General features: G+C 42.6%; 1 protein-coding gene across 22 annotated transcripts in view; it reads right to left on the reverse strand.

Annotated features, from left to right (window-relative positions):
• The window catches only part of FHOD3 (formin homology 2 domain containing 3), a 455,279-nt gene that overhangs the window by 235,911 nt on the left and 195,329 nt on the right, over positions 1–24,039 (reverse strand). For all 22 annotated transcript variants that reach the window (XM_070513157.1, XM_070513160.1, XM_070513168.1 and 19 more), the window contains 2 exons: positions 15,693–15,760; positions 9,093–9,198 (listed from right to left, as the gene is read on the reverse strand). In XM_070513157.1, coding sequence (XP_070369258.1) covers positions 9,093–9,198; positions 15,693–15,760 — 174 coding nt within the window. The remainder of the gene's footprint in view (positions 1–9,092; positions 9,199–15,692; positions 15,761–24,039) is intronic.

Below are 24,039 nucleotides of genomic sequence, written 5' to 3' on the forward strand. Positions count from 1 at the left end.
GAGAACCCAGAGGAAAAACATAGGGCACTGTGTCCCATCAAAGGTCAAGACCCAGCCTCCCCTTGCCTCCTTTGGCAGGAGCCCCCTCACCCACCCGATCTGCTGCATCCCTGTGCGCAGCACCACAGACCGAGGGTGTGTCAGGACACAGACCACAAGCAATGATGATTCAATAATTTCGCTCTTGCAGAAAAAACAGCATCACAACAAGGAGCCTCAGAACCACCTTCCTAGCAATCTACCCAGACGATCAATGAGAAATACAAGTAGAGAAAAGATTCCACGAGCCCCAAGGCTAGGGGTAACCAACCATACACCACTAAACTTGAGAGGTCCATCTAGACACACCAGAGACTGCAGCAGGTCCCAGGGTAACATCACGCACAGCATCCAACTCCCTCTCCTAGGAAATGCATTGTTGCAGAAAGTCATGGAGAAGAGTTGGGCAAGTCCACAGTACCCCATGGTCTGGGCAGGCCATGGGAGGATGTGAACTGTCCCAATGTGAGCCCATTTTTTGCCCCTGTGCCCGAATGGGCTGGAAGAGGAAGGACGCAAGTGCAGCTCTCAGCTATTCTCTGACCCAGTTTTTTAAGAGGGGTGCAGCCCTGATACAGGGTGGGGTTGGAGAGGGTGGCAAGATGGGGCCACAGATGGGACACTCAGAGCACTCAGGGGTACCATTTCTGTCACCACACACCAACAGGAGCAGCAAGAGTGACTTGGCCTCCCTCCCCAAGCAAGGCGGGCTGTGGCTTTCCTGCCTCTGACAAACTCCTCAGCAGGTCTTTGGCTGGTTCAACCTGGAGGCCACATCCCCAACAGCATGCCAAGTGGGTAAGCAGAAAGGTCAGGCAGAGGTCAGGCACAGCCAGGGCACAGAAAACATGAGACACCAAAAGCAGAGGTTGCGATAACTACAGGGGGAAAGAAAAAACAAAGGAACAAACAAAATGTGGAGACCATGTCTCCAGCTATGAGTGGCCCAGAGCTCCAGCCATCCCCAGCCCACATATCACCACTGGTGAATGCCCCGAAGAGACAGACCACGTCTCCAGCAGGAATGCTGCTAGTCCAAGTACAAAAGGAAGGGTTTCAAACATGGAAACACAGAGGAAGAGGATGCTAACTCTCCCTCACTGTCTTCTCCAAGTGCTTCCCACATCTGAGAAACCCAGGCCCCAAGGCACACAGTGTTCCCTGATTGAAGCCAAACACACCCAAGGAGGGTAAGAAAGATGCTTCTCAGGAGATGACAGCCTCAAACGAAATTTACAAAATTTAGAGGAAAAGGACCCAAGAGAATCTTCTCCATCAAATGGTAAATATCAGGCCCAATTCAAAAATGAAGAAACAAGAAAAAATAAATACAAAAACATCATGGGGGAACATGCATAAAATTCTGTAACAAAAGAGGAGGAAAAGACATTGCACACAAGAATTAGATGGAGAACACATTCTTGAAAAGGATTTGTCCCAGGACACGAAGGGCATGTAGGCAATAGTTTTGAATTTTCAAATAAAGATGTCAATTCTTCCCAAGTTAATTGACAAATTTAACACAATGACAACCATAATTACAAACCACTTTCTAAAAATGATGGTAAAGTTCATCGGTAGGAATAAGTGTGCCCTAATCACCAGGAATGACAAAGATTACAAAGGATGATCACCTCAGGCCTGGGATAAATGAGCAGAAATGGAGAACACGGGTGGGAACATAAATTCACACTTTCTTTCTGGAGGGCAGCTATTCAGTCCAAAACGAGACGAAAATGTACATAGCTTCTAACCCAACAACTTTATCCCCAGCACTTTCACCCTAGGTAACACCTGAATAACTCCCAGAGAGTTTTACGCAAGGATGGTGTATCAGTCTGCTTGTGCTGTGGTAACAAATATCACAGACTAAGGGGCATAAGCAACAGATATTTATTTCTCACCATTCTGGAGGCTGCAAGTCTGAGACCAAAGTGTCGGCAGGGTTGGTTTCCTCGGAGGCCTCTCACCTTGGCTTGTAGGTGGCTGTCTTCTCCCTGGGTCTGACACCGTCTCCCCCTTTACGGGTCTGTGTCTTAATCTCCTCTTCTCATAAGACCACCAGTCACACTGGATCAGGGTCCAATGAACTAATTTTAACTTAATTACCTCTTTAAAGGCCCTATGTTCAAATACAGTCATATTCTGAGATATCGGGGGTTGGGACTTCAATACATAAATTTTGGAAGTGCACAATTCAGCCCATAGCAGGTGCTTACTGCATTGATATCATTGCTTATTATTGATAATAAATGTCATAGCTACAATTCAGTCCTTTATTTAGACCTTTCTATGAGCCTTTTAATCCTCACAACACCCCCATAAAATAGGTATTATCTCCCTTCTACAGGTGAGGAAGCTGCAGTTTAAAGAAGTTAGATAATTGTGCCAAGGTCAAAGAGATGTCACAGAGCCAGCTTCTAAGATCCATGCTTTCAAACCATTCCCTTCCAGGAGACACAGCTGGCAACATATCTGAGGACATTTCATTTTTACAAAAGGCATGTTCAAAGCAAGCATGCGTATGTGTGTATAGAAAATGGTCTTGGTCTTTGTTTAGTGGGATTATGGGTGATGTTTTATGTTTCTCCTCTTCATGCTGATTGCTTTTCAGACAACTGTGTCCTCACAAATTACACAATAGGAACAAACAATAAAAGCTACTTCTGGTTTAAGAAAAATATTTACATCACTCAGTTTTTACACAGTTTTCCTTCAGGCATGTCCATCCCAGGCCACCTTTATTCCACTGGCCTTGACACTCCGACACTCTCATCTCTGGGACCCACCTGGACTGCTCCTTTGACAAGTGGACGATACGGACTTCTGCAGTAGATTCTGAGGCACACGATTTAGGATTGAGATGAAAGGCTCACTGTTATCACCATATAAGTTCAACTAGAGTAGCAAGTTTCCAACAGCAATCTTCTTGCCAACACACTCAACCTCAGTCGGTGGCCCTGCCTACTCCCAGCCTCTGTTTCCCAAACTTGGCTATTCAGACTATAAGACACCATTGTCTGTGTGGTGACAGGATTTCTATCCTTAGATAATCATGTAAGGGCTTGTGTTTGGGAGGAAGCAGAAGGCAGTGCTGAGCTTTACAAATTTTGAGAAATGCCAGGTGTTGGGGGATAAAAAAATTACTCATGTTGGAATTGAGAACAAAGTTTGCAAAGTAGCAACGACACTGCAACTTATGTAAGCTATAATAAAGCCAGGCTCTTCTACTTCGGATAACTGTAACTCTCATTTTACAGATTGTGATGTCATTAGTTAGAGGTCTCAAACTTACATGCCTATGGGGCACAGAGGCAACAAAATAAGTGGAACAGCCCGGGGTGATACAAAAGGGAGGGTTGGGGACTGTGGTAAACAGAGCCCACGTGCCCCATGTAAAGGGAGCAGCTTCTTCCAATTCTAGCTAATTCTGGCCACGCAGCAATGAGGGCCCTGTGCTGGCTCAAGCATTCAGTTTTTCAAGAGAAGCCAGAATCCATATTTTTATGTCAAATCTCCCAATTTGTAAATGTTCATAATTATTCCAAAATTTTTTAACATACTAGATTAGGCAAACAAAACACCTGAAGATTCACTGTGGCCTCATGCACTGCCAATTTGTGCTGGCCAACATGATTTCCTACTGGGAATAGCCCCCTGTCACATCGACTCAGCAAGAAGAGAGATATCAGGTGAGGAAGGACTCCATCCTAGACACTGACCTTTACCCCCTGGGGCTGGCGATAGACACCACTGGGACACTTGTGCAGTTGTGTCATCCACACCAAAGCCTGGCCATGCAGCTGCCATGACTGATCCCTGACCGAGGACAGAAAGCTCCCAAAAAGATGCAAGAGAGAGAAAGTTCCTTCCAAGTCAGTCAGGTGGGCCCCAGGACCATTGTAAGTGGGCAGAGGAGAGTCAGGCCAGGCCTGACAGTGGAAAACACAGCAGCAAAGGACCTGACCTCCATTCAGGAAGGAAGCAGCTCCCCACTTCTGCTCCTACCTCCTCACCTTGGGTCCAGGTTGACCCCCCACACCTTCCTCCATCTATAGTCTGAACCCAACCTCTGCTCTCCTCGTTTTTTTCTGAAATGCCAAAACACAAATTTTTTTAAGTTTTTCTGGGATGGAGGATATTGGTTTAATCACCATTTGATCATTTTTTGCTACCACCTTCTCTCTAACATCCTAAATTCTCTTTCTGTGCTGTCTACACTATTTCTGTTCCTGGTGATGTAGATGCTGACAAAAATCATCTGACCAGAAGTCCTGATCCTCATTAAGAGAGCCCCTAAGATGCATGACATTATTCCTATGGTGGAATATAGTTAAGTAATATTTGGCAAGGCACTGAAATTCTCTGGTTCTGGTTTGTCCAAAGAAGCCTGAAATCTGGATTTTTTAATGTCAAATCTCCCAATTTGTAAAGGTTGACAACCATTAAAACATTTTTTAAAACATCATAGGGACAAACAAATTATCTGCAGTTTTCTCTTGAAATGAAAAGGTTGAGTTAAAAGAGTTCTAAGATCTTATCCAGCTCTGATAATGACTAATGCATTTTATGATTAATGGGTAGTTTGCTTTAGGTGAAATGATCAAATCAAATTTCTCCATGTAAAACTAGCCCTTCAGAGGTAGTTTCCCTTGAGGTACAGCCAGAAAAGGCAGCTGGGCTTACTGACTGTACTTATCACTTTCTCTTTTCTCCCCCAAAGCATACCACTTATATGCAATTTCTAAACATGTAAGCCATATGTGATACAACAGATAAAATGGGCCACATGCACCGCCTCCCAGAGAGCTTCTCCAGGTCAGGGCTGTATCTTGGACTCATCATCACACCTCCCAGGCCTGACGTGGCCCAGAGCGTAGGCTCAGTATGTGTGTGGAAAGCTTAAGTTCCCAGGAATATACCACACTGGGTCCCACTTCAATAACAATAATTGTGAGGTACAAAATTCCACAGTAGATTTATATTAAATACTGGCTATCAAGAAAAACTTTAGATCATTAGCTAGAACCATCCAAGAATAATAAGTCAGATAAATATTATTTCTACATGTTGTGCATTTAAGGCCTCTTCCCAGCAGCCGGCTCACATTTTTGGAGCACGTTTGACTACACCGTAACTCAAAACCTAGCTTTACCTCTCTGCAGATACATCCTCGACTGAAAGCAACAGATTCCCGGACCGTAGAGAAAGAGCTGACAGACGGCTGAGTACAAAAGTAAAGATAAATTAAACAAGTCCTAAAAGCAGATGTGGAAAGGACTGGGTTCTCCGAATGCTGGTGTTTCCCTTGGATCTGGGGCCTCACACACGGTCCCACAGAGTGGAGTTCCTGAGGTCACTGCACGAAGGGCACGCTCTTCCACAGCACTTCGACATTGACCCACCTTACAGTTTGTAATCTAGTGTTTTCAACACTGTCTTGGCCCAGTTTTGAGGCCCCGGCTACAGGTCAGTCAGTTCTCTTCTCCAGCAGCTCACCAAGTCACACCTCCAACCACCTGCCATGACAGGCTCTCACACTCCAGGCCTCTACATCCACCCCCCAGTCACCCTAGTGCCAGGTACCAGAGAGCCAGGGACAGACCCTACGACTTAGGGCCCACTGAAATTATTCAAACTAGCCCATCCTAAGCCTGCTCACCCAGTGGAAATCACAGCAAAGGTGGCTGCCCTCTCCCTCTGCCTCATGACCAACCCCTGGGGGGCATGCTGTGTTCTCCCCAGGGAATGGTGAGTTACAAAACTGTAAACCTCTTCCAGTTTCTCTCTCTTGATCTGCCTCTGGCTTCATCATACCTCACCTAAGGTAATGTGGTTAAAACAGGGTTGGACAAACAAAGAGGCAATTCAAAGGTTGTCCTTGATTGCAAATATCTGGTGGCTGCCGGCAGCTGATCATAACCTAAAAAAGCCTCTATGAGAAGAAGTCTTCAAAGTCAGGAAGGGGCGACTCCACACATGCGCTAGGAAAAACAATAGCTTCCTTGTATAAAAACACGAAAGTCACACCCCTAAGAAATCTGTCATTTACATCCCTCAGAGGTACTTTCCTGGCATGGGCCTCGGTCAGATACACCAAAATATGCTGACGTTTGCACACAGTGCCCAGTGTTACCCCAAGTCCTCTGAGACTTAGCTGAAGTGGGGCAGGCATGCAAAGGCACTCCAGTGCGTGGAAAGCAGGACGTCTTGTAGTAACCTGAATAGGAGCGAGCACTTGCTTGTTTTCCAGGTAACACATGGGGAGCCTTCTGGCCTCCAATAAATGGACACCCCTGGAAAAGCAAAATCTAACGGCAAGGTCCTAGGAGTGGCAATGGAAACGTGAGCCTCCTCACACTTTAGGAAGAGCTGTCTAGAGTGAGCGTCTTACCTCAGTGGCATTTTCTGCACAGCCAGAGAAGTAGCAGGTGCTGGACGGGGATCACCCCTGGTTGTGCTCGGGCATTCTGACTCCTAAACATTTGGTGTTTGCCTTTGGCCCCCTTTCTGATGAAGATCAGAACACTGCAAATTAATAAACCACTGCAAGCTTAACAATAAGCATTCACTGAGGTAGAGAGCTTAGCTGACGTATTCTACGTCAATACCATCTTTCATTGCCAGAAAGTACGATTCACACAATTCACCATTTAGGGCCTTGTGCAGACGTTGAGCTCACTTACTGCCTCCTGTTCGACAATACCCTCAGCAGCGGGGACACCTACACCAACTCCCACCACCACCACCACAATACTGCTCACTAGCAGGCCTTCTCAGTTGGGCTGAGTGTTTCCCTCTTAACTCCCTCTATGTGGCAGGCACTGGTAACCCACAGGCCAAAGCCACACCTTTCTCTCTTGCTGCCTCCCTTCAAAGTCCAGCAAGCCAAATACTCTACCTGCCTCCCTTGCAGCCACAGGTGGTCACATGACCCTTTTCTAACCCATGGAAAGTCTTCAGGAGGTTGCTGACAAGAATTTTGCTTTATTCATAAGAGAGGACTGACCACAGCTGGCAGAGCCATCCCCTCATCCCCATCCTTGAATGTAGATGAATATAGATGCTTACACTGATGATTACACTGTAAAAGCACACATATACACTCCTAGATGAGGGTCAGAAGAATAAAGACAAACATGAAGATGGTTATAATATTAGCTCCATAGAGGGGTGTGGGCATGTGGGTGGGTGTGGGGGTGTGTGTGTGTACAAGCACATGTGCGCATGTAAGCACCCAGTGGAGAAGACTTTGTTTTGTAAAGTTAAAATGATGTATACTTTAAAAATAACAAAAAAATATAGTCTGTTTGGATCCCCTATTCAGAATTAGGCAATTTTAGGTATATTTCCTTCCATGTGGTTCAATTTACTGAGCATCCATAGTATAAGGGACCTGGAAAGTAAACTAGAGGAAGTTCTCCACCCTTATTTCCGTGCATCCCCTACTCCAGGTGTTGGACCAGTGTGCATGGAATACGAGGATGAGCATCAAGGCTTGCACCATCTCTTCAGACACAGAAAGAGCTGTGTTAGGATGCAACACAGCAGGACAAAGTTTACGGTTAATTTATCTACACATACCTCAGAAGTTTCCATGTAAATGTCTTAATTATATTGAGGATAAAAATCACAAAATTCATCCACAGAGCATCTCTACTAACAATCTGTAGTGAGGATCTACCTCACACCCAGGAAAAGATTAAAGGTGGACAACAGAAGGTGACTCCTCAGCCACACAGATACCACGGAGCAGAAGAAGAGGCTGAAGAACTCTCTCACACACGCATTTGGCAGTTATCAAAATGAAAGGAAATGATTAACACTGACTTGAAAATACGTCCTTGAAATTTTTTCTACATGAGCCCTAAGTTTTCTCTTTTCCTTTTGCCTTCTGTTACAGTGGCTCTCCAGGAGTGGGGAGAAGGGGGAAGGACTCAGAGTTTGATGTGCTGGGTAACAACACAGAACATAAGGAATCTTCTCAGGGCAAAACACAACGGGAACTGTGGAAGACTGTTTCATTTGCCTGTCTCATTCAACTCCAACCACTGACATTTGATATTAACTCACACTTCAAGAGGAAAAAAAAAAAAAGGAGGTATTTTTTTTCCTTATATGAACACAGAATGTAGAGTTGTGGGGTTACAGGCATAGATGCAGAAGGGGGAACAGAACCCTGATCAGCTCCATGTGCCCCAGTGCCTGGGCACAGCCCCTGCTTGACCACACAGAGGAGGAAGCGATGCTCGACTTCGTTGAGTCTCAAATTTTTCAACTGTAAAATGAAGTAGATATTGAACTATATATTAAATTTCTCCTTTTCTAGGTCAAAACTGTTGATAGCAGCAATTTCATATGGTTCAACCCAATAATTCCTGCCCTGCCTATGCATTTTTTTTACAGGATCAAATAAAATTAATTATATGAAGGTGCACAAAAATACTATAACTATGAAAAGAGCATTAACTTTATGAACTGGAACAGTAATCAGTGTTTCAAACTCTACACGTGGGTCACTTTACAAAAAATGAAATAATCGAGCTAGCTTTCAGAATCATTCCTTAAAATGCAAATTCTAGGCCCACCCAGACCTACTGAGACAGAAAGAGTAGGACCTGCTGAGGAATGTGCACTTCTGACAAGTGACCCAGTGATAACTCAAGTCGGAGAAAAAAAATTTTCCTGGGAAATAAAGCGGCCTCTTTTGTTCTGGGTGGCTTTCTGCTGAAATGCAGGCTTTACCCAAGCCCACTTAGTGTGTCCCTTTCCTCACCAAATAAAACAGACTATAAAGAACCTAGTGTGTCGTACGTTCTTTTTTCTCAATAACCAGGAAGAGACTTCAGGTAAAAGTCAATACGGTTAGCTCGGTCACGAATCAGTTACTGGGAACTGATAAAACCTGATGAAGGTTCGTTTGCTCCAGGGTGTCTTCAGCACCTGATTCCATAATCCAAGTCTTCTAAAAAGCTCTCAGTGTTGACGTTCCTGGAGGTGACCCCAGACCTCCCTTGCAGCAGGGGCCGGCTGCCCGCGCCGTCACAACTTACCCCTCAGAATGTAGTTCTGATAGTTCTGATCTGCCTCAGCTCCCACCTTGATCAAACACGTCAGACCTTCAGCCACTACAAATTCATGCACCAAATCCTTGTCATCCTGGCGGGAAAGGGGGAAAAAAAAAAAGACTTCAAACACTGTCCCAGTCCATCCTCCATCCAGGCTGTGCTGTTAAAACTATGCACAAGCCTTTGAAGCCAGACCGACCTCTAAAGATTGTTCTGCTCCATTCAAATGAAGCATCTTAACTGTTGCCAGAGGAATTTTACAACCAGTCTTCACATTGTTGTTTGCCAAAGACCAATTATTGCCTTCTGGGCAATCTAATAAAGATAAAGCAAATGAATCCCCTGACCGTCAGGAATATTTATAGTGTTCTGTTTTTCATTCTTCAAAAATCACCCGGCTCCACTCCCCCACAGGTCCCTAGGGACTGGCCACATGAAGCTTGCTGGGTTTTAACAACAGGAAACATTCCATTGCAACACAGACCATGAAGTGCAGGATTCAAAGCAACTTATGTGTTCCAAAAGATGGCTCTTAAGGACAGTCTTGTATCTGAGAAAGTAAGGAAGCAGTTTCTCCACCAACCAAGTTGTGCTGCCTTCAGGACAAGCAAGGAGGCAGAGCGCAGCATCAGTCATACCTCTGCAGCAGCCATACCACCCGTCAAAAGAGGCCCCTCGGCCAGCCTGCAGACCCCACCACAGAAGGCAGGACATGAAAGGACTCTCAGGGTTCATCTAATCCAGGGCTTCTCAAAGACAGGTCTCCAAAAGCACGGGCAGCATGAGCATCATCTGGGAATTTGTTAAAAGCGCAAACTATCTGGCCCCACATCTGACTTATCAGGGAGGAAACCACTGTGAGGCCCAGCAATCTGGGTTTAACAAGCCCTCCGGGTGATTCCGAGGTGTTCAGATGGTTCTCACTCCTGACTCCTTCACATTAGGATCATCTGGGGAGCTTTAAAAAGGAATAAGAAGCAGAACCCTATCCAGATGGACTTAATCAGAATTTCTAAGGTGGGGCCCAGGCTTTGCTGTTAAATTCCCCAGCAAATCCTAAAGGGCAGCCAATTCTAGGACTACTGATCGAATCCTACCTTCTCTTTACAGATGAATACTCAAGAGTGGCAAAACTTTCACCAAGATCACTGATGTCCAGCCAGCCCCCAAGCCCAGTCATTTTCCTGCAATATCAAGTTCTATGAGAGGGATTTTTCCACTACTGTTTTAGGAGATTTTCTCAGTTGGACAGTGACTTGTCTCAAATACAACTCGGATAAGGCTGGAACATTCACCTTCAATTCTAACAACAGAGTAAAAATTCAAAACCTCAGTGATGTAAATAGTAGAAAGCTTAATGGAATAATGAAAGGTTATTGTTATAGAAATGGTCAGCAACCGTGGTTTATCTCCAAAAAAGAAAAAAATAATTTAGATGAACTGGCATAATTCTCCTGTCCCTATATGAAATCAGCCCTTCATTTTGATTTTATGGCATTTTCCAATTATATGGATGGAGGACTTGAGCGAAATGTGGGCAAGCCAGGCAGAGGCTCCCTTTGAACCAAGAAAGCACGTTCAACGTTCAGAGGGCATGGGGGGAGGGAGTGAGCAACGCTTGCCCCGAAGGTAATGAGAGACAGCTGTGTTAACTCAGACTTTAAGATAATCATGGCTTTGGAAGCAAGAGAAAATGGGACAATATCTTGAGTTTTTGGAAAATTACTTTACACTCGTATGTATAAAGGAAATAAAAAATAATTCTCCCTCCATCCATATCCTTTTCCACCAACATATGTGAAAAGCGAACATTTAGATGAGCTCATGTCTAGTCAGAGAGTTTTTCCAAGCATGTAACAAATGTTTATTACTTTAACTAAAACTAGGTTTTACACATGACTTCATGGTGAAAAAGTGAGAACAAGCTCTCAAGAAACCACTCAAGCTAATCGCTAATATTAATACAGCAGAGAGGGGACCGTCTGGCAAAGGCATTTGGAAAACACACTGGACAGGGAGACAGTGTTTATAAAAATAATTCAGAACCCTAACTAAAATGTATGCACATAGGTAGATAAGGCACTGACGAAAGAGAAATTTATGGATAATAAATGTGGAGACTACCTTCTGAATTGGCAATTTACTAGATTTTGAACACATACCCTATAATATATAGGCATTAATAAATGGTTTTTAAAACAATGGTTTCTGACTAGAATGAAATCAAATATTAACACTAACAAAGGATTATCCTGCATTTCAGAATTTTCTATAATAGCCATACTTTAATAATCTGTGATCATTTTTTATGCCTATTAGTCAAGGAATATTCAACTCAGTTCAAACAATCAATGGCTCTGGTTTTTTTTCTTTTACACCCTTACAGGTCTAGTTCCAGAAAGAACCTCCACATCTAGAAAACGTAAGACATGATGGAGATGCAGACCTGTGGGTGTGGGAGAAAGTGATCAGCCTGTGTAATCCATTCAATACCCAATGCATCCCTGCCTTGTGGCTTAGAGCTGTTTTGTGCACATGTGTGTGGTCTTCCAAACAGATTACAAACTTCTGGTAGCAAGCACCTTCTTCCTTGCCTACATAACGCCAACAAAGGATGCTCAAAACTGTTTGTTTGATGAATAAATGGTAGTAGCAGCATCCCTGAGAATTGAGAGAGCCAACACCACAGAACAAGCTTGGTGAGGGGATGCGCAACAAGACCCTAAACATGTTTGTTTTATTTTTACCTTTTTCACCATGGAAAACTTTAAACATATACAAAAGAAGACAAAATAAGTTAGTGAGCCCCAGATACCAATCAATTCACACCAATCCTGTTTCATCTATCATCCCACTGTCTGCTGCCATACTAATTTGAAGCAAATCCCAGACATCACAGCATTTAATCCAGAAACATTCCCCCAAATATAAGAACTTTTTAAAAAATTATGCACTCATAATAAAAAATTTGTACTTTCTTTTTATCAAACGTCCAGTCAGTGATGAAAATTCCAACTGTCTCATAAATACTGTTTTTCACACTCTGTATTAGGATCTAAATAAGATCTACATGTGGCAATTAGTTGATATAAATTTTAAATGTCTTTTAATTCATCTTTTTTTTCCCTCGAAATTTATGTGTTGAAGAAACTAGGTCATTTATCCTGTAGAATAGCTCACAGTCTGGATTTTCTTGATTACACCCCTGTGGTGTAGTTTAATGGGTGCCTCTCTCCTAACTCATTTATAAATTGGTTACTGCATATAGAGGCATGATCAGATCCAGGGTTGATTTTGTTGGCTTGACCACATCATCAATGGTAGTGTGTATTTCCATGAGGAGGCACATAACATCTGGTTGTATCTCATTTCCATCATGTCAGCAGGTCCTGATGCTCAACACTTAAAACCATTAATTCATTTGGGGATGAAAATTTGTGATATTCTAATTCTATTACCACTTCTTACTTATTAGCTAGAATATTTTTATAAGCAAAATATTCCTTCAACTACTGTTTGATTATCCTAAAGTTCATATAGGAAAAGTTAAGATAAATGGGAGATTCTAAAACTTTACCCATTTTCAAAATAATGAGCTGGTTCACTAGCATCTCCCAACAGTGACCAATTCATTGTTGTTTTTTCATATCGTTATGAACTCATCAATGCAAATTTACTTGATGTATTTCAATTCATTGTAATTATCATCCTTATTGATGCTATCGATCTTTATTGTCCCATCTTTAGCCAGCCAGTGGAAGATTCTTTAACATGCTCCTGAGTTCTTTTGGCAATAATCCTAGTAGTATGTGACAGCTTCCTTGCTATCTGTATGATAAGATGTTCCAAGTTTATTTTATCCATTTCCTACTCCAGACTTGGAATCAGCTATTTCTCCAAGGAGCGCTGGTTCCTTTTGGTATTTTAAGACCACAGTCTCAGTGCTGATGGGTTGATCATTGCTTCTAGTCCTTTTCAGAAAACTTAGTACTGCAAATATGCTTATTTGCTTTTTGTTGTTGTTAAGATAATAAACACCATGGGTTCATTCTGATAATTCCAATTAAATTCAGGAATACAGAGTTTTTAACTTAACCTCTTCTACTTTTCTATCTTCTCTCCCACATATGAAGAGTCTTAATCCTTAAGAGCTCTATTAGAACAACACACACACACACACGTCTCAGAATGGCAATATTGACACTACCACCAGCAATGTGATTATCGCAAACAGCTGATTTTTTGTGTATGCATGGTTCTTTTTGTTCTTAGATTATATCCTAGTCAAGGTGCACAAATTACAGTGTTTTAAAGTGGCTTGGAATAGCTCTTCTCTGCATGGTTTTACCACTAACTGGATACTCAGTGAGGTAAACAGATATTGAAAGAAGTCAAAGCTGAACAACAGAAACAGCAGGCAGACTGAGGGACCAAATGAGTTAGGGTGAGGAGTGGCACTGACATGGCTCTCTGGTGGCACAGTAAGAGCGCAGCCTGACTGCAGTCAGGGACCTGAGTTCAAGAGGAGGACATAATGGAGGGTGAAGAAATTTTGTTTCATTTGGCTAAGGAACAGAGAGACACAGATGGATAAATGGGAAGTGGGACTTTGGGACAAGTAATTAGTCAACAAAGCATTTACTAAATTAGAGACAGGGAAGACTGAAGACAGACATTTGCTGGAAGACTATTCAATCCTCCCAGTCCATTCATCTATTGTGTAAGTGGCACCAGACACTGTGCTAGGCCCCTAAGACCCAGTGATGAAATCCAGAGAGCTGACAGACGACTAGAAGCAGACAAGTGCCATGTGGTATCTCATGTTCTACACTAGAGGTAAGCACAGGGAACTTTAGAAGTATTTGGAGGGATCCTGACTGTGGTGAGGAGTTATTTAGGGAGACAATCTGTAGCAGGAGGAGATACCAGGAGGAAAACTAAGAGACGTGGAGACTGGATGTGGGATGGCAATGCACTCTGGGATAGACAGAATAGGTCCAGAGACAAAAGTGCAGAAGAGAAAGGGCACGGCTCGCTCCTGGAATGCAATCATGGGTGGAACTTAGGATGCAGCCAAGGCCACAGAGGTAGGCAACAGAGGCCAGATCCACAAGGGCCTCAATGTTATATGGAGAAATTCAGATGTAACCCAGAAGGCTACATGGAACCAGCAAGAGAATGACTTCCTCCAACCCCTCTGGCAAGACGCTAAAGAATGGATTGAGTTGGGAAGGACCAAAAGCAGGCAGCGTCTATGGACAACTGCTGCAATTTTCCCAGAAGAAACGTCCTGAACCAAGGCAGACCCCAAACCCCTAGGCATTTCTGAGATGTGTGACATGAGGGAGTAATGATGAGATAAGTTTACACTTGTAGCTGTCAGAAGAAGAGAAATGAGAACTCATTTCCAGAAATGTTGACATTGAGAAGGGACTCTATGCTGGAAAAAAGATGAAGGCATGTTGAACATGTTTAAGGAAGAATGGGAGGAGGACAGGCAGTTGGGATGGATTTTTGGCCTGCCCTTTTGTCTGTTCCCTCTCAGACAGGAAGACATCCGTGAAGGGGATTGCCACTCTGGCTAGAACCTTCACTGACAAAGAAAATCCTTTAAGGATGTGGGTAAGACAGGAACTGAAGAGAAGTGGAATATACTCTGGAGTTCAAAATCATAACAGAAAGAACGAGGAACGCACACAGACACAAGCTCAGTGCAAATGCCCCTTCTCCATGAAGCCATCTCCTGATCCTGCCCAGGCACAGAGGCCTCGTTCTCCAACCCTGGCTCTTACTCTCTCTCCTCTGCAGTCTCATGTGGGTGACAGTCTCGGGTTTGTCTGCACACCTGTCCTAGCCTGCTTCACTAGGCTTGTGACTTCCTCAGGACAGGGACAGAGGGGAGGCTTACAAGAGAAGGATAACATAGAACCTGAAAGAAGGACTTGCACATATGCACAAGGGAACATGTCTCTAGTAGCATGGTTTATAACAGCAAAACTCTGGAAATATACCAAACTGTCTGCCAACAAAAGAATGAACAATGCAATTTGTGCTTTATTCATATAATGGAATATTCACTTGGAGCTACATCACTCATGCCTACGTCTACCCAGCTCTCAAGAAGTAAGCTGAAGTATGATATATGCAATATAGTAACATACACACAAAGTTAATATGAAGGAATATCACATATCGCTGTTGAATATTCATCATCAGTACAGAAATAAGCACGCGCATGAAAAACACCAAATTCGACAATCAGGAGAGAGGGGACCTGGCCCTGGGGTAAGAAGAGGATGGTTGGTATTGGGGAGCGAAAACAAGACTCTAATTACACCCTTCATAGGTTTTTGTTTTTAAAAACCTGAAGTAAATATGGAAAAATTATGATTTGATCAACTGGTCTTTACTATGTTTGAAATATTTGATATGTTGAAAGTATTCTGAACTGATAATTTGACCTAATTTACATTGTAATCTAAAGAGACTTTTCTTTCTGTAACCAGGAAAAGGTACAAACTTGTCTGTATCTAATTCCACAAGCAATGCAAAAGACAGGACTTGAGCACTTGTTTCCTTTTTTACCTGAAAGATCTGCTTCAGGGAGAAAAGGGCTCTTCTTAAATCTCGTCCACTGGAGTTGTACAGTTTTTCTGAAATAAAGAAACAACATACAAAATTAATTAAACTGACTCAACAGATGGTAAAAACACAGAGAGGATATGAACAATTACAGAATTTCCACTGGAAAGGTGAGTGAACAGAATTCATTTCATTTCGGACACAGACTTCGCCTCCAATAATACAAAGAACAGTCTGGTCTGTTAGAGGTAGAAGGAAGGGGGGATGGTGTAAGTTGTGGAGAATGATGCCCATCCCCCTCCCTCCCTCTCTCCAGATCTCTATTTCCAGCTGTATATAGACTATTACACTTGATAGCCAACTATATCCAGAAATTGAACACAGCCAAAACACAATTCCTCCTTCCACCTCCCTCTTTCCTTGCCTCAAAGCCCCTGCACCACCATGCTCTCTGCAGCTGGGCTCGGAAAGCTTTGCAGCACCTCCTTTTCCCTGGGGTATGACGGTTGCCTCAAGAGACCCAAGGGCAGCATGGTGGCTCTAAGGACTGACTGACTCCCTCAGTGACGGCCCTCTAGGCAGGAACCCAGCCTTAGTTCTGCCTGTACCTGGACTCTCACTCGTGTTCAAGGATGGGCCCTGGCTCTGAGCAAGGCAGATGGAGGAGCCCTGCCTCTGTATTCTCTAGCTCAAGATTCCTATCAACTTCTATAACCCACAGCTCAATCAGTCACATTTAACGTGTACTAGCTGGGCTAGGCCTTGTGAATAAGGAGATGAACTCGACCCAGGACCCATCCTCTAGAGGTCACAATGCAGCAAGACATAAAGATGAGTATGCCACAATTACTCTTTGGCCAGTAGGGCAGCACTACAAAGCGCTGAAAGCACACAGGAGGAAGGGAGAGTCTAGTTCTCCTGATGTATGCAGGAGGCCCGGGAGCATGGATCTGCTGCTCTTCCCAGAACCCAAGCTTGATCCTGACCCAGATGGCTCATGTGCCTAGGGTTGGGTTCCTAATACCGGATGCCAGACCACCCCAGTGTACATCATCCAACACATAATTACTGAGTACCTGCCAGGCACTGTTCTAGGCACTGGGGATTCAGTAATGAAGAGTGGACCCGTGAAGAGCAAAGACTAAGCAATGAGACGGCCTGCATTTCAAACCTGGTGTCACCACCTACTAGCTATGTGACCTTGGGCAAAGTACTTTACCTCTCCAAGCCTTGGACGCCCCATCTATAAAATGGGAACAGATAACAATAGATTTACATGAAATGGCTTTTGTGTTAAATCAAACACTGATATGATGGAGTTGGATAAAAACTTAACTTAAAATATTTAGATAGAATAAGAGTTCAAAGCAACATCATGCAGGTGGCCGGCCACCCTGGGCTTCAACTCCAGCCTTTGGGGGGTAACGAACAGAGCCACATTCTCCTCTTGTGTGAGTGGCACGGACTTGAGTGGGAAGGCAGGGAACACGCAGATCTGAAGGAGTTGGCTGAAGTCTGGTTATAAGAAGGATATGTCTGCATGGCCTCCAAACACATGAGTATGTATTGGAGTGAACTACATCACTCCGCAGAACCCAGGTTCCTGGGGGGATCACTTCTTCAGTTCTATAGCTAACATCTTGGAGCTCTCAAATCCCAGAGACACAGACTTTGTTTTTTTGCCAGTACCACTTCTAATAAATAAGAATAAAGCTATAAGATACAAGCATGGGGCTACATATACCCTGAAGAAGAGGGGCAGATTTATCCCATCCCGGAAGAACATCAGCAGAAGAGAATCAATTCCAGGTACCTCTTTATAAGGTAATACGGTTTGCTTTATAAGCTAGTTAGGTAATAAGATTTTCTTGCTTATGAACCACCCGATGACAAGCAGAAATACGTTTTAAGAGAATTCACAATATCACAGGGTCTCCTTAGCTACCAGTGATCTGTCATGGCTCTTGATTCATATGAATAAAGATTATGGTTAGTTGTGTTCTATCATTAAAATAATCAGTTTTTAAAACAGAAAAAATTTAGCTAAGAAACACTTGGTATTTTGTGGAGGATTTTTGCATCTATATTCATGAGAAATACTGATCTGTAGTTTTGTTTTCTTGTAATGGGGTTGACATTGAGGCAATGCTGACCTCATCACTTGGGAGTAATCTCCCCTCTTCTACTCTCAGAAAGAGTTTGTGTAGACTTGGTAATGTTTATTCCTTAAATGCTTGGCAGAATTCTCCAGTGAAGCCACCTGAGCCTGGAGTTTTCTTTAGTGGAAAGTTTTCAAGGATGAATTCAATTTCTTAAATTAATTTAGGGCTATCTTGATTATCTATTTCCTCTTGAATGAACTTTGGTAATTTGTGTCTTTCAAGGAATTTGTCTATTTCATCTAAGTTGTTAAACGTATGAGCATAAAGTTATTCTTAATATTCCCTATCATTCTTTTAGTGACTATAGCAAACTCTTCTCTTTTATCCCTGATATTGGCAATCTGTGTCTTCTCTCCTTTTAATTTGGTCAGTCTGGCTAGTGATGTATGAATTTTATTGATCTTTTCAAAGAATCAGCTTTTGATTTCATTGTTTTTTCCATTTCTTTCTGATTTCTGTTTCTTTGATTATTTCCTTTCTTCTGCTTGCTTTTGGTTTAATTTGCTCTTTTTTTCTAGTTTCTTAAGGTGGAAACAAATAATTGATTTGAGACTTTTCTTTTCTAATATAAATATTCAATGCGATAAATACCTCTCTAAGCACTACTTTAGCTGCATTCCACAAATTTTGATGTATTGCATTTTCATTTTCATTCTATTCAAAATTCAATGAATGTTGAATATTTCATTCAATTCAAAAGGAAATAATCCAGTGATTTTTGACCTATGGTTTATTTAGAAGCATATTGTTTAACTTCCAAATATTTGGGGATTTTCCAGATATCTTTCTGTTATTGATATCTAGTTTAAATTCTTTATGGTAAAAACACACACTTTGTATGGTATCAATTTTTTTAAAGTTATTAAGGTTTATTTTATGGCCTAGAATATGGTTTATGGTGAATGTCTCAAGTACACTTGAAAAGAATGCATATTCTCCTGTTATTGGGTGGACTGTACTATAAATATCCACTAGGTCAAGTTGAGTAATGATCTGATAAAATTGGCCATGAAAACCCTAAGAATAGGAGCAAACTATGGTCTGATATAGCACTGGGAGATGTGACCATAGTGCAAAAAAGATGGAGCAAGGTTCCACTCTGCGGTACATAAGGTTGCTATGAGTTGGAACAGATTTGACGGCACTAACAACAAAAGTTGAGTGCTAGTGTTGTTCAGGTCCTTCTATATTCTTCTATGAGTTTCTGTGGATTACTGTGAGAGGAGTGTTGAAATTTCTAACTATTATAGTGGATTTGTCTATTTCTCCTTTCAGCTTTATGAGTTTTTGCTTTAGGTACTTTGAAGTTCTGTTGTTACGTGCGCTCACATTTAGAATTGCTATGTCTTCTAAGTGTATTGACCTTTTATCATTATGTAACGTCTCTCTTCATCCCTGGCAATATTCTTTGTTTTAAAGTCTACATTTCTAATACTAACATGGTCACTTTGGGTTAGGGTTGGCATGGTGTATCTTTTTCCATCCTTTTCTTTTTAATCTATCTATGTTGAGCTTTCTGTAGAAATAGTTGCAACTTGTTTTTATCCAACCTGACAATCTCTATCTTTTAATTGGTATATTTTTAATCTCTAGGATATCACAAATGACTCTTCAGTGGCACTAGAACAGAAGACTTCAGGGAGGCCTGACAGCGCCTTCTCACCCTTTGATGAGAAACATCCTTGTACAAATGCCAAAGTTATCTTTGAGTGATGCCAAAAAATTCTCCCCTTACTTTTTTTGGCAAATCTCTTTTAATTAGAACAAACTATAATTTCTATTTCAAGAGTAAGTACTTTCTATCCCAATTGTCTTTAATTTTTTTAAAAATTTATTCATTTTATTAGTTTAAACAATTATCTATTCCAAACAAAGCTGAATAATAAAATAGTAAAGCTCCCAAATCTTTCTTTTATGCAAGAGAATTATCACTACAAACTTCACAGAGAGATTCACAAATTTTAAAGTAGTTTTTTTTTTTTATTATCAAAGCTCAAGAGATCAGCTAATCTTTAAGACTATTACATATTTTGGCTGAAATGTCCTTTAAAATACTTTGCTTTTTAATTCCATATGCTATAAAGCACTAGGTGAGGTCTAGATCAGAAATCTTTTCATCTGGCATCTGTTAAGTTGTAGCTTTTTCTTTTTTTTTCTTTACCCTTCATAAAAGTGACAGGCAGTTAAGTTCCATTTTTATGGACAAAGATACCCTCTCTCAAAGTACTACAAACCTTTCCTTTCTCTCTACAATCAATATTTTAACAAATATCATGCATTGGTCCCTATATCATATGAAAACAATACCACAGTAAACAACACTGTGGTTAAAACCAAAATAACCAAATATTCATTCAAAGAGATATTACTTTAGAGTGCTGCTTTTGGAATAAAATAGTTGATACTATCTCTCTACAAAGAGCCAATATCATGAAATAAAATGAAAGCACAGTGCTTAATTAAAACTCAAAGTTGCCATCTACTTTTAAAACATAGTGGTACCAAAAAGTCTTTATGCCCAACCTGACTTGTTCTGTTGATTCTTACAATACATTTTAGGAGAAACCGCTGTTTACCTAGAGGTTAGGAAGGATTAGGGACCAAGGATGTTTATAAATGACACATAATTTGTCATTTTATGAGAGGCACAATTCCTGCTGGTGGAGGAGGAGCCAGCAGACACTCCACCACGTCAGATATCACGCCCAAACCCCAAACCAACGACTACTGAAAGCCCTCTGATGTGGCTCAGGAGCGGCCTACACAGGCCAAAGGAGCAGCACCCTTTCCCACAGCCTGGTCCTGGCTTCCTTGCTGCAGGGCTAGCTGCACCATGGGAGGTCTCTTCTGGAGCTGTAACTGCTGGAGGCCACTCCTGAGTTCAAGAAATTGGGTTTTCCATTTGTGTAACATCCAGGCCTTGTCACGGCTGTGCAGGCCCATTAGACTAGAGTATGAAGGGTTCACCTAGGAACAGGGCCCAAGGTATGCTTCCAAGGTATTCCCAAGGGTATGCTTGACGTGGCTCTTGGATGCATTCCCTATTGTACATCAATCATTCCTTCTTTAGAAGCAGTCTGTCTATGTAGAATTCAGGTGTGATTCCCATTCCTGGGTTACGTGATGTATGCAAGGCTTCCTTGGTGACAAATGACTGATAACCGCGATGCTCCCTTATTCTTCCATCAGAGTCTGCAGCCCCTGCTGTGTGTGGGTCTTGCACATGTGTCTGTGAGTCTGTGTGTGTGCAGATGCAGGTGTACACTTGGCTTCAGCCTGTGGATGGTGGAACAGGGCTTGGAGGTCCTCTGCCTCTTCAACTACACCTGATATACTGTGTAGACTGTCCTAATGGGTTCCAAGTCCCAAGAGAGGGAATTCCACATGTGCCCATTGCCTGAAAGTCAAGCAATACAAAAAGCAAGAAGACCCCAAATGCAGAGCAAGGGGAAGGGCCCAGAGCCCACTCTAAGCCAGCAAGAGGACAGCTCCAGAGTCTTCACCCGTACACAAAACTCCCACTTCTCCCAGGAGCTCAGAGGTTCTCCCTTCTCGAGAACTCTTTGTCCACCTCAGTTACAAACACATGCCAATAAGGGCGGTGCAGCTCCTACCAGGGGAGAGTACAGGGGAGAAGACAGTTCCTGCCACCCCATACTCAGCTTGAGAACACTAAGGCAGAGCAGCAGCGGAAAAGGTGCCTGAGTGAGTAAGAAGTGACACATGAGTCTCTTCTGGGTGAATATCAAAAAAAGCACAACAGTCAACCTCAAAGCAGAATCCGCACTTGTAAAATGTAGGGCTAGGATCAGGTTGGAAAAGCAAAGGTTTGCCATTCTCCTGAAGCTTTGAGATTGCTAGGCAGGAGGTGTTCAAAGGGGGCCCCCTTACCCCACCAGCACAGCCCCAAGGGGCGGCCAGTAGCTCCTGAGAGCTCAGGCTGTAGATGATCCCATGGAAGAGGCAGGGCCCGTTCCAGCAGCTGCGGGCTGATTATACATCCATTATTTTTAGGTCAAGCACAGCCCTTGCTTAGCCAATAAATGAATGTGTGCATTTATTCTCCCACCCGCTTCCAAGCTGAATGTGCCTGGGGCACAGCCATTTGTGCATTATTAGCCTGTGAATGAAGGGCAATTAGGAGCCTACCTCTGGTGGGAAAGGAGGTATAATCAGAACATCATTTGTTAAGGTTTTTATAACTCCCCCCATCTTTTCTCTCCATGGTTCTTGCCTTTTAAAATGAAATGTTCCTTTAAAAGATGCAATTAATGTACTACATTCTAAGCTAGCATATAATAACAAGGAGTAGAGGGCAAATTAGTTAAAGGGCTTTGGGGCCCATTCCTGCTTTGTCCTTGGGAAAGAAGCCTCCTGCATGGCCTGTAAATATCAGCGCTGAAAAGCACAGCTAAGGGCTCCTGTGCTTCCTGCTCAGCCAAAAGCACAATGAAGAAACCTCAGTGTGTGGAGAAAGAAAAACCAGAACATTAGAAGGAAGCAGTGAAGAAATCAGAACCCATTTATTTCAGTGAAAGAATGTGGAAGTGAGGAACCAAAGGCACCGGAGAGTGTGTCAAGGGAAGTGGGAGAGTGAAAGATACATGTAGAATATCACGCTTTCAGGCCCATAAAAATCACTGACTTTAACACTAATAATTACAGCACTCCCTTCCCTCACCAAGAGTTAAACACATTCACTGAGCACACCGTGGGAAAACGTGGAACAAGAACAAGAAGTCCCTCCTCTGCATGCGGGAGATAATAACTTTCCTTTTTTCGTTTGGGTTGCTACTGAAAACGTCACAATGAGAGAGATTTGTTCATAGGTGAAATGTCCACGCTTACATTTAAAAATCTGTTTGCAACAGCTATAGAGAACACAAACATCATGATTTTTCAGGTGTAGCCAGGAGAAGCGAGCCCCTCGTACGCCATGATTTAGCTCTGTGACATTTGCTCTTCAGACTCACCAGTTAGAGAGATCCAAGAAAGAATAACTCTGAAATGTGACAATAGACAGCCTGCAGAAAATCAGTGGCCAACCTTGGATTATGCTCCTTTCCCCAGACAGGAAGCCCACAGCCCAAGTTACTGTCACACTGAGTGAGTCAAAAGAATTCCACTCTGGAACTTCTTCACATGAATTCAAATGTGCCACATGACACACTGATGACCGGGAAGCCCAGCCATTTCAACCTGAAGTGCTGCTTCATTATTACATGTTGAAATTTCAAAGAAAAAAAAAAAAGACAGCAGAAACTATTTTTTCAGTGAAAACACTGGCTTGGTCAGAACTCGAAAATCATCATTCTTCAGCAACTTTTAAGCTTTTTGGAATTACAGATTCATTTGAAAGTCATATACGAGTCATAAAAGAGATTCAGACACAGAATGTTATTACAATTTCAGAGGGTATGGGTACCCAGAAACTTCTGTGGGCCTTCAGGAGATTCCACAGACCACACCACAAGGTAAGAATCCTTGATAGAATCTGACATCTTCATTTTATGGGTGACGAAACTAAGGCCAAAGAGGTGATATAGCTGCTGGCCCCAGGGCTGGGATTAGAGGCTCTCAGAAGTGGGGGAGAGTAACTGAAAATGGTTAGTCGAAATAGAATTAGCCATATGTTCTGTTTGTACAATGAAAATAAACAACTGGGCCATTGAAACTCACTCACATCCTACTATGTCACCTTGTAAATTCAGAGAGAAACACACACATACAAAAGCAAGGGCTTTTGTTCTGGGGGCTGGCTGTGAGAAGAGCCTGTGGTGATGATGGTGAGTAGGGGGGGGATGCATGAGGATACCCCCTACCCCTAATTAGCCAAAAAGTAGCCCATTCAGCCTGAGGGTGAAGAGGCTAAATGTAAATGATGGCAAGATCATGAGACCTGATGAGACAAGACTGCTCGGGTTTGAATTTAAACCCAAATTCCTTTGGGGTGCAATCACACTTTAAATATGTGTTTGTAACATAATCCTTTATTGATTATCTACTAAGCAGGTATTATGCTGAGTACTAGGGTTACAAAGGAAATAAAGACAACTCAGCCATCAAAAGATTTGACAGCCTAGCAGAGGAGACAGACATGTCCTCAAGCAACCCAATGTCACAGGAGAAGGTAATGGCCACAGGAAGGGGCCACAAAAGGAGTGGAAAAACCTGTGAACTTGGGGCCT

Source organism: Equus asinus, chromosome 7, assembly GCF_041296235.1.
Source record: "Equus asinus isolate D_3611 breed Donkey chromosome 7, EquAss-T2T_v2, whole genome shotgun sequence".
In the NCBI taxonomy this organism is placed as follows: Eukaryota; Metazoa; Chordata; class Mammalia; order Perissodactyla; family Equidae; genus Equus; species Equus asinus.